At 43.4% G+C, this 11,386-nt stretch overlaps 2 protein-coding genes across 5 annotated transcripts in view; both read left to right on the top strand.

Annotated features, from left to right (window-relative positions):
• The first annotated feature begins 2,972 nt into the window (after positions 1-2,972).
• Positions 2,973-6,844, top strand: aurkaip1 (aurora kinase A interacting protein 1). 4 transcript variants are annotated; one of them, XM_086038035.1, is made up of 5 exons: positions 2,973-3,134; positions 3,541-3,647; positions 4,379-4,395; positions 4,472-4,890; positions 6,451-6,844. In XM_086038035.1, exons 2-5 carry the CDS (start codon positions 3,583-3,585, stop codon positions 6,565-6,567), a joined length of 618 nt encoding a protein of 205 aa, XP_085894161.1. In that variant the 5' UTR covers positions 2,973-3,134; positions 3,541-3,582; the 3' UTR covers positions 6,568-6,844. The 4 variants fall into 4 exon arrangements, with proteins under 4 accessions (XP_085894161.1, XP_085894142.1, XP_085894171.1 ...); XM_086038045.1 differs by lacking the exon at positions 2,973-3,134 and adding an exon at positions 3,141-3,356; XM_086038016.1 differs by having other exon boundaries at positions 2,974-3,134; positions 4,379-4,890.
• A 107-nt stretch (positions 6,845-6,951) lies between these two features.
• The window catches only part of LOC147153933 (matrix remodeling-associated protein 8-like), a 10,057-nt gene continuing 5,622 nt past the window's right edge, over positions 6,952-11,386 (top strand). Inside the window, exons 1-3 of the mRNA XM_086038003.1 lie at positions 6,952-7,239; positions 10,459-10,485; positions 10,568-10,879. Coding sequence (XP_085894129.1) covers positions 6,975-7,239; positions 10,459-10,485; positions 10,568-10,879 — 604 coding nt within the window. The 5' untranslated portion in view covers positions 6,952-6,974. The remainder of the gene's footprint in view (positions 7,240-10,458; positions 10,486-10,567; positions 10,880-11,386) is intronic.

Below are 11,386 nucleotides of genomic sequence, written 5' to 3'. Positions count from 1 at the left end.
GTGCCGAGGACTAATGGCCCACAGTGACTTTCTGATCACAAAACGTACACGGCTCCGGAAAAGAGCACATGAAAGCTCTGTCTCAAGAAAGTCCTCGGGCCCCCTGACAGGAAGACCCCATTAGAGCCCGGCCATCGATAACAGCGGTCCCCCTATCTGCCCTGCGGCCCCGATATCCATCTCCTCCCCTCAGTGGGTTCTTACTCAGGCTGTGCGGGTCCCACTCTCTAAGTGGCCCCCAGACAAACAACATAATGGCGTTAAGCACCCCACTTATGTCGCAAATAAAACAAATTTACCGTAAGATCCCCCATGTCGTGCTGTGCAATTGCAAAATGATGCCATACTTGGCCACAGCGTGCGTGTTAAGCCAACTGACGTGGTCACAAACAGGCAAAGGAGTCTGTCAAGTAGTCAAGAGCACCCGCGTGAAATATGCGCGGACACAAAATGGACACTATAAAGATATTCAACACTTGACGGCTTTATTTCTCATAAATGTTTTATTTTGATCAATAAAACCACAGGAATGTGAAATGAAATAAAACGTGGCCCAAATGAAAGATGCCAAGGAGATAAAACACATATGCATATGTTGTCACAAAATTTAGTAGGAAACTGCACCGAGGGTGAAGCAATATATTATGTTTGAAGGAGAGCATTTTCCTTCAGCGTCATGCACATGTGGGAAAACCCTGCAACCCATTTTCGACCAATTGCACTGCATTACTTTTCATGCCACTCACCTGGCGTGAGAACAGGCTGCTGTTTTACATGGAAGACACAGGTCAAATATCGCAGCAAATTGTGCCTTGAGATACAAGTGACCCCATACCAGCTGTTGTTGGGGCGATTTATTTTATTTTTTGGCATTGACTTGTGACTGCAAACTTGAGATGCAAGCATGGATGGATGACCTTTTTGGTCACAAACGAAAACCTCGCAATAGACTGAAGCCGCAGTAACCCAACCGCAAAGTGGCAAGGGAACACTGGAAAAGATAAATTATCCCAAAATCTCAACAGTAGGGGAGGGATGACAATTATGGAACAGCAACAGTCCGTTAGATGTGTCTTCTCATCAAGATGATGATGATGAGGATGATGATCCTCTTGCTGGTCTACCAGTGTACGAACTAGTTGGCATTTATCTTGCACTTTCACGAGTGTGTTGACAGTTTGTGAAGTTGAGCCTGTTGTCTGTCTTTCTCACCATGAACAAGCAAACAGCCTCAAGAGACTAAATGGTTAAGGTGCTCCGAACACGCACATGCGCACGCACACATAAAATATGCAGTGGTTGCGCTCACCCAGGCATAAACATCACATAGTGTAGGCCAATCTGTTTATGAGTGAGCCTCATCTTGGCCAGGATTGTGCTGGGCGTGCGTGTGCGTGTGTGTGTTGAGTGCGTCTGTTAGTGAAAGTGTGATCGAGGGATTACAGGCAAGTTTACTGTTTTTTTCATGAGCGAAAACACAAACATGAACGCATTGTAAATGTTTTGAGGGTTGATTTTTAAACAGGAAAATCAGTACTTTTGTTTTTTTTTCTGAATTACAATTAACACACGGCATAAAGAAGGTTTGTCAGTTGATTAACGGACTCTTTGTCTTCACTGGGAAAAACGCTCGTGGTTACGGGCGGGTAGTACTAACGCGCTACATTTATTCAGTCACATTTATTATCTAAGATAGATACCCGTTGCTCAGTGCTTGAATAATTTTTATCCCCAATACTCCTACTCAAATAATAATTTGTCGTAATAATACTTTTTACTTATATTTTTCTAAAGTAACAGTACTCTTACTTGAACTTAATTTTTTGCCACTCTACAAACCTCGGACTGTAGAGTCTGAAAATTGGGATGCATGTTTTTCATGTGTTCACAATTTGCTCTCACAAACCTATTACTTACTAAACCAGTAAACCTATTCATAATATCCACCTCTAAGATTAACGCGTACATACTGTATGCGTTCTTTCCATTAGTTGGACACATAATGCAAACTCAATGTCGTCGCAAGTTTATGACCTTTTCTCAAAGGACAAATGGTCCCCATATAGGAGGACAGATTGCATCTCGGAAGACCAGGTCTCTGTTTCGGTCAAACGCCCCCCCCCCCCCCCACACACACACCTGTGAGGTATTCCTCTGATAGACCTCATAGGGTTTCCAGTGCTCAGAAGATAAGGCCCTAACTCATGGTGACAGGACAGATTAACACACAGGTTTTAAACGTGAGTGGTACCAGTCAAAGGTCAATATACATGCACTCACACAGTGGTGTAAACTAGGCAAAGTGTGTCTTCATGTGGATGCTTTCTAGCTACACTAACATTTTAAAGCTGCGCACAGTTTATACTGGGTGCTGTTTTGGTCTATTGAGCTTCTAAACATAAAAACGTATCAGCATTAAATGTTTGAGTTGACAAATAAATGACAAAAGTAATAACAAATCCTACTAAGTGTCACAAAAAAATTGGTTCTCAGATCAGACTTCATTTGACAATTTTTTTCGTGGCACGTGTTTTCTCCTTTTGGTCCCCACTATCGGGTTTTCCTAGTGTTTGCCGCCACCTTCCGGAAAAAAGAAAGCACGCGTTGAAAGGTCAATTATAGGACAATGTAAGATTACAACAGTGAAGCTGCAAAGAAGTACTTTTGAAAGACTACGGAAATGCAAATTGTAGTTTGTATTACGTAATGTTACGTTTATGTTCGTTCAATGTTTGTCCGTTCATCAGTTCTTTTCTTGTGCCATTTTCACACGTTGGAAATAAATACAGTAATTCATTCAAAGGGCATTAGGGGCATAGGGAATGACTGACATATGTGAAAGGGAGTTTTAGCAGTGAAAATGGAAAAGCAGACATAGTACAGAACACAGTATGCGTCTCGCTTGCGTCGGGCGCAATTGCGGACATCCAAAATAATCACGTTTCACGCATGTGAAGCGTTGAGACTTTTCTGTGATTAAGAGCCGTATAAATATTTTTGGGGCTTGAAAGCGAGAAATTGGCAAAAGTTGGTTAGCGTTGGAAGGCGGAACTTGCAACTTCGACAAGGTGTTGCAAAACGGAAGGGTGAACAATTAGTGTGACACTGAGCGGAAGACGCGTGCCAGCATTGAGGTCGGTCATCGGTCTTTTGAGCTAAAATCAAATTTAGATAGATACCTTCACCTACGCTTCCGAAATAATTTATTGTGAGCGTTTCAAATGTGTCGTCAATTTGGGGGCTACATTGCGCGTTAGCATTAGCAACGATTTTGTGAAATTCAACAGAAGCGCTGTACACACCTTTAGGTCATATTGTAATTCGTTGTCCGTCGATATACTTAATTTTCTTAAAAGGTGAGACGTAACGACATAAAAGCAGGCCTTTCTCCACCCATCAAATTCTTAGATATGATGTCATACTGCCATACTGTACTGGTTGTTGTAGTTTTTAGTGACGCCCCAAGACGTCGATAATGTGTTTGGGTGCAGTGGATCGTAGCACGTTTGCTTGACTATCTACATGATGAACATTCCACAGGTCCTTGGCATGGCAACCTAACACTGATGACTTGACCTGTTGATGCTCTGCAGCGATGTTTCCGTCAAAACTCCTCCTTCGTCTCCGTCTCGTACACAGGGCCATTTGTAAGTATCAACACGTTTTTCCAATGTCATTTGATGTACTGCAGTCCCCTGCATATTGACATTTGAATATGCATGGACGTATCCTCAATGAAAAACTCCCCGAGTCACGATTTTGCACCCCAAGATGCTGACAAAGCCCTGTTGAAGTCGAAATTTGTGTCAAGTAATTGTGTTAAAGTCACACATCTCGACTCAGAGACGAGCGTCATCTGAAGCTGTCTTGTTAGTCATCGCACATGTAAATGTGCATTTTTCAGAAGCAAATATTCTGTGTGACATTTAATTGTAAGCGTAATGTAAAATGAATTTGAAATAAATTGCTCCCGTGAATTAAAATAGTCTTGTTTTGCCGCCATCTGGTGGCATCTGTGGATAACATGAGATCTGTTTAGGGGGGAATGTCAGTTCCTCATGGATTTTGGCTGTCCATGGCAAGGCATGTCGCAATCCCCCGCTAAAACCTTTTGTATCATAATGATCTCACTTGTAGTTTTGGATGGCCAAAACTCCCATTGCCCCACTCGTAAACAAACTTTGACATGCCCTTTGACCAAGGGAGAGCTAGGTATAACGCGTGATGATTTTAGCCTCTGTCTCTACCGTCGTTATTTGAACGTGTCAGTGGAAAAGAGTTCATGTGAGGTCAATTGCTTGCAGTTCACAGCAGGCCACTATGAGGGATTACTTTATTCGGATGTTCATGATGCCTGCTGTGCTTTCCTCGTGACTAGGTTGCCATGGAGACATTGTAAGTGGACGTGTGCAGCCAGTAGTTCCTACATTCAGCTGGTCTCTCAACACAAAACCACACCGCTACTCCACAGCAGCCGACAACCGTTATCCACCTCGATGGGTCCAACTGGAGCCGGAGCTTGACGAGGCGCTGGTGCCTCGTAAACTGTCCGTAAGTCCCCTGGAAACGTGGCTCTCGCTGCGCTACTCTCTTCCTCCCCTGCCGGAGTCGGCTCCGCCACAGCACGAGCACGTGGAGCTGCCGGCCGAGAAGGTGCTGCCGCACGAGAAGATGCTGCCGCACGAGAAGATGCTGCCGCACGGGAAGATGCTGCCGCCCGTGTGTTTACCCGTCCTTGAGGATGGCGACGGAGCGGCCACGCCCCTCAGCTGCAAAAATGTTCTGGAGATCCGACGACGCAAAATGAACCGGCACAAATACAAGAAGCTGTTAAAACGGACAAAATTCCTGAGGAGGCGAGTGCAGGAGATCAGGGGAAAAAAGAAACAGGTATGTTGTCACCTTCACTCTCTGCTCAGATAAGAATCAACATCGCTTCATGTTGTGCATGCTAATGGTTAATAGCGCTTATTAAAAGTCTACACACCCCTGTTGGAATGCAATGTGATATAAAAAGGAGACCAAAGTAAATGTTTTCAAACCTTATTACACTACTGATCTGACCTATATTTAATTGTTTGTTTTTTTTATTTTTTGAGAGGGGAAAGAAAGGGAAACAATGTGGTTGTGCATGGGGATGTGGCTGTGTTCAGAATGAACCAGTCACATTCAAAGTCGTGTCAAAGGGTTGAGGGTACATAACTGCCGCCTTTTTTAAGTGCCTCTGGTTAACCCCGGATCAAGTTCAGATGTTCTAGTAGGCTTTTTTGTAGTGCACAGCGATGGACGGCGTGATTCCACAGCATCAGAGGGATCTCACTGTTCAAAGGTTTGGAATCAGTCAGGGTAAGGCAACAAAAGAATTTCCATGACATTCAAAAAAAAAAAAAAAAAAAAAAGACAGAAATAAAATTTTAAGGAGGCTGTCTAGAGGCTGACAGAAATACTGAAAAAGCTGTCAGGATTTCTTCCAAGTTCCGGCTGTTAAGTACATGTCACAACAATCGCATGTCTTCGTCACATGTCGGGCCTGTGGAATAGGGTGGCAAGACAGAAGCCCAAAACAAAACAAAAAAACACTTGAAATCTCCAAAACGCTAGTGGGAACATTTCTTACGGGTTGATGAAACCAAGGAAATTTTGGGCCATAATTCCAAAAGGTTTGTTTGGTGCTAACAGAACACTTTGTCATCACCAACAGAACACAGACCTGCAGTGCACAATGCGAAATGCTGGTTGCAGCATCATAGAATTTCGAACAGTTCCCAAATACCCATCAGTGTTGGCACAATATCTTCAGGCCTCTTCTAGAAAGCAACATAAATCAATAAAGTCGGGTAAAGTCGACTAGAACAGCAGAATGTTTAAATGGTGGCAGTTTTGTGCGGACTTATTAACATGAGTTTGATTGTGATTTATTCATTTTGAGTACAGCACATATTTAGAGGATGTGCACACTTGTGCAATCATGTTATCTCAGTTGTCTATTTTTGTTTAAAATATTTGTTGTTGTAGTTCAGTTGTGCAGGTTATTGGTCACATTAATGGTGGGAAAGGTGTAGAAATAATTGATCTTGGTCTCATTATCTTGTAGCACAAAAACTTGCATTTGAACAGGGGTGTGTAGACTTAATAGCCGCTGTGCAGTGCTCAACATAAATGAGTACAGATTTGTTATAACACCTTGAGGTTATTGTTAGAATTTGATTAGTTTTTGTTTTTTTTAAGCATACTGTACTATAAAATACCAGGCAGTTGAACAATTTGCACACAGGAATAATTTTTTTCAAACCAATTCTTTTCATTTGAGTGCACCAAATGAAAGTCTTGTTTTTGTTGTTTTTAATCAAGAAAAGTGAAATTCGCAGGAATCCAACCCCAGCAAATTCAGATAAACTTCTTGCGTTCATGGAGTAATGGGTAAACGAAAAGCTTCTTTTCTTCGTGCAGAAACGATTTGACAACGATCTGAAAAGGATTTGGATGCGTGCAGGACTGAAGAAGGCGCCGGAAGGATGGAACACACCCAAGCTCTTCATAAAACAACACGGAAACAGAAGAGACTGACACTTATTTGACACTCACGTCTTTTCGTACCAGACAACGTACCAGACCATGTTCCCTATTTTTTTTTTTGTTTGTTGCTGTTTTCAAAATCAAATCTTGTCTCAACATTGAGGATGAGTGTAGTCCACAACGTTGCTGCGGTTTTCGTTGAACACCAGGCGCAGTTTCTCGCTCATACTGTAGGTGGCGATATTGTGCCAAGTTGGAAAAAGAGGCCCAACTCCCTCATTAGGCAGTCTAGACTTTCTTGCAAGGAAAATTAAATAGGTGAAATATTTCTGTGTGTGATTATTCCACCCCCATCCTCACAAAAAAAAAAGAAAATAACCGGAAAGGTTTCGAACAAGAGGGGAAAAAACTGCCTCCCGTCCCCACCCCACCCGTGCCCACCCCACCCGTGCTATATTATGATGCTGCTGTTTTCACATCCAGTCCACATTTTCCGAGGCCTATTTGGTCTTCTCGTCAGCTTCATTTGTGTGTGTGTCCTGCTTTATTTTGCGCGTGTTGGGTTTCTTGTGGTGCGGAGGCGGGGCGGGGCGTCTGCGGACTGCGAGTCGGCATCCAGACGTACACGCAACTCAACTCACACAAGTCGTCGCCGAACTTCTTTTGTTGGAGCGTTTGTCCCGTCCGTGCTAGACATGCACGTCTTTATGACTCTGCTCCCAGGTAAGCTCATTTTTTTCTATGAAAAAAGAAGCGCAACTAAACACGGGTCAATTAAAAATGGCACTAACCGACAAGTAACGTTCTTCGATCTATCGTATTTCTTATTTTTGAAAGAATGCAAACTTATTTGGAAAAGAAACACTTGCAGTTGTTGACTGCATCCATCCATCGTGTCTTTCCATCCACTGCTCAAAGTATATATATTTTTAAGATGACATCACTAAACCTTTGCCCACTTTGTACAACTTTTGTCACCGTTAGTTTTTTTTCTAGATGATCTGGGTCAGTACTTCTTAAGAAATGTCCTGAGTACGACAGAACAAAGACTGGACGTGAACTGCACATTGCCAAGAAACATGAGTCGTGCTGGCCTGGGGGATTTTTTTTTTTTGTGTGTGTGTTGAGTGTTTTTGGCCCAATGTGTTTCTTGTTAGCTGTGGCGTGAGCAGAGGAGTCAGCATTTTTCACCCGCACCTCATTAAAACGTGTGTCATTAATGAGCGTTTGTATGCCCGCGAGTGCCGCATGTGTGCAACGGGAGCATTTAATTATTCTTTATTGAAGTAACAGTTCTAAGGGACCTCTGGAAGATCAAATGAGTGCTTCAAGAAAAAGAAATTGGGAAATAAATGAATGGCCCCAGGTGACAAATTGTCAAAGTTATTTTGTGTCAAAACCGTCCATGTTGCAAGTTCCAACAAATACAAAACTGTTGGTCTACTGCATGGATTTAATCCATTTATTCAACATAAAATCTCTCAACAGCAGCACAGAAAGTCATCGGCATCACCAACAGTAATAATAGGCAATTGATACTCTACTTCGGGGTCAAACTTTTGGGGACTTATTTAATAGAAAGGAACTTAACCAAATTGACTATATTTAAATATAAATCCCATCATCACTAACTAGAAATGCTGCCTTCATGCAGCGATCCCAGTTTTGTGTGATCATGTGAGCTTTTAAGAAGTGGTCCAAAGCTAAGGTTGATAGGAGTAACTGGTTTAGTACTGTTCAGCAGATACAGTATTCTCAAATCAGGGTCCCAGGATTCCGCGAACCGCAGCTTGGGGACAGTCAGCAAAATAATTGGAGGATTTAGACAAGCGATTATGTTACGACATTCTAAAAAGTGCATACCTTGAAGTTCAGCATGGTGGACTACTTGCGCATGACCTGGCTCACAGTTCGAAGAAGGTTCAGAGTTTGAATCTCGGCCTTCCTTTGTGGAGTTTGCATGTTCTTCCCATGCGTTTAATCCTTTTAATCATCCTTATGTGTGAATGTTTGTCTATACATGTATGGACCTTTTTTTGTTTTTCTGGCGACCGGTCCGGGGTGCACCCAGCCTCTGGCTCCAAGTCAGCTGAGATTGGCTTCAGCTCACTTGACCTTTGAAAAGCGGTAGCCTATAGAAGAATGGATTGATGCATTTACTTTATATCTTCCATACAGTGTCCTTAAAATGAGTGCAGTTCTGTCGCTAATTCTAAAAATCCAATCATTAGTGAAGGTGGAAAATCTGTACATAAATGAGAAATCAAGTGTAAAACTTGGCTTCCTTCCACATCCACTAGAAAACATCCACAGCAGCTTCTGAATGTGCCTTTGTGCTTGCGGCTAAATATGCAGCTGCACAGGTTTCTTCTCAGTTGCTGTGATGTGTCAGTGAGTAAACGTCTGACACAGCCCCGATGGCCATGAATCACCCATATTGTGCAGAGGGAAGGCATATTTTATCTCACGTTTTGGCTTCACCACAGGGCTGATGTTTATCTGATTGCTGCGGTTGCAAATTGTCACCAGATTTTTACGGCTGATTGGCAAATGACTGCTTTTGGTGATATAAGTAACGATATAATGAAATAAGTAGTAAAGCAGCCTCATGACTCACTCTGGAGAGTGCAAGTGGCAAATTATAGGGATGGGACACTTTGTTTTACCTTGACTTCACTGAGCCACAGTTGTTAAGCATGTGGGAGGAGATGGCTTGTTATGGTGCAAGTAGCAACCAACCTGCTCTCAGGCTACACTGACCACCACTGTATTGTCATCAAACTTCACAAGTGAATGACATTATGATGTAATTATTGGCAGTAGGCTATTGCCTCTATACTGCCCTGCTTAAAAAAAAAAAAAAAAAAAAAAAAAAAAGAATATAGACCTGCATGGTTTTGTTGTGTTTCCGTGCTGGTGACAGCAGCAAGAGCAAAACAAAATAGTCAAGATTGGAACAGCCAAACCTTCGGTCACCGGGCAACTGGCTCAACCAACTGAGCCAAAACCACCCAGCAAGAGTAACATGCTGTTGTCGCCCTGCTGGTAGCTGGTGACACCAGCTTTCACCAGATATCACCAGCTCCTGGCCCAGTGACCGGAGATTCCGCTGTTCCAATCGTGGCTGTTTTGCTTTGTTTTGCTTTTGCAGCTGTTGGTTTGCGACACCAGCAAGAGCAGCACGAAAACACAACAAAAGCAGGCTGGTCTAGTCTATGCTGGAGGGTTTTAGCCACATCATCTGTGGGTTTACTTCCTTTGTTGTGCTGCTATTTTTGTATTTGATAGAAACGAATTCAACTCAAGAACAGCTTATGCTTCAAAGTTGTCAAAGTAATCTGCACATTCAGTATGTTGTAATACAAAATGGTGTTGACATGCAGACATCCGGGTGTTAAACGGCGCAGACAGAGGCAATAAAACAGCATCTCCAGATGATAGAATCGAATTCAACTCAAGAATAGCTTGTGCTTCAAAGTTCTCAAAGTACTCTGCACATTCAGTATGTTGTAATACAAAGCGGTGCTGACATGCAGACACCACTTAAACGGCACAGACGGCGGCAATAAAACAGCATCTCCAGATGACAGCAGCAGCCAACTGCCTTCGTCAACCCCGAAAGACGGCAGCTCTGCGGCAAGCCAGCAGACGCTCGCATGAATAAAGCCGCTGTGTGCGTCTTCACCTCCATCTCTATAAACACACTCCTTTCGTAAACAAAACGGCCACACAAAGTTAGGAAACGCAAACGGAAAAGCATATATTTGAGGAGAATGTTGTCGACCTGTCAATAGGCTTCCTCTTGTTTTGCTACAGCGCATTTGGTTTATCCAAATCAATTTGCTCTTGACTTGTAAAAGAGTTAAGAGGCAAAAGTGATGCCACAGCAAGAGAGGCTTGGCCTAATTAGCTTTTTTTTGTTTGTGTGTGTGTCCGTTGCAGTTCTCGCTGTGCTCTTCCCGCCAGAAGGTAAAGCCGTTCTTTTGCTGAGAGCTCCTGTTCGTAATGAGTGGAGTTGTTCTCAGGCCATGTGTTTTGTTTACGACATCAGCATGGGCTCAGAGGAGCAGCAACAGCAGACTGGCTGCGCTGGTTGAAGCCAAGAACGTCACGCTCCCTGCCGGGAGTAAGGCCGTGCTGCCTTGCCACAGCCCTCGCATGCTGTGGACCCAGGACAGGCTGAAGGACCGTCAGAGGGTGGTGCACTGGGACGTGGTGCGCAGCACTCCCAAATACTCGGTGGAACGGGTCCTGGATATGTCGCCGGGGGCCCGCCTGAGGGTCTACAACAACTTCAACAAGGGTCGCATTTCCATTCCGGGCTCTGCGTTTAAAGACGGCAACTTCTCCCTCGTCATCAACAGTAAGACTTGGCCTCACTCTGGCACGTCGTCCCTTCATTTAGTGGACAATTGATGGGAAGTTGGCGTCCCAGTTGACATCTTAGTGGCTGGCTGTCAAAACTAGTTTTCATGGTAGCTCTCAGTGGGGCGGTTATGTTGGTAAAACACCATCAGTGTATAATCACGGGGCTTGGACTGCAAACATTCACGTTGTGGTACATACTTTGGTTTTGAGGTCACAGTTTCGTTCACATTTGGTACAGTAAAGGAATTTCACTAAACAACAAAGTTATTTTGTGTTAACCAGGACATTTTCAACATTATTGAAATGTGGCTCAGCTTAAAAAAAAAAAAACAGGTGAGCCGTGAATGATCGTTACCTGAGCCGTGAGCAACTGCGATGTCTTTTTCAGTTGACGGTATTGCCAAAATGGCCGACCCTGAGATGGCTAAAAAGGGGTGGATTTTGCTGCTTAACTCATATTCCACAAACGCAATAATAATCAGAATGTCGTGTTCAGACTAGC

The sequence above is a fragment of the Filicampus tigris genome, chromosome 1 (assembly GCF_054856515.1).
Source record: "Filicampus tigris isolate MCC_2025a chromosome 1, RoL_Ftig_1.0, whole genome shotgun sequence".
NCBI classification, from domain to species: Eukaryota; Metazoa; Chordata; class Actinopteri; order Syngnathiformes; family Syngnathidae; genus Filicampus; species Filicampus tigris.
This window is presented reverse-complemented; position numbering and strand designations above follow the sequence as displayed.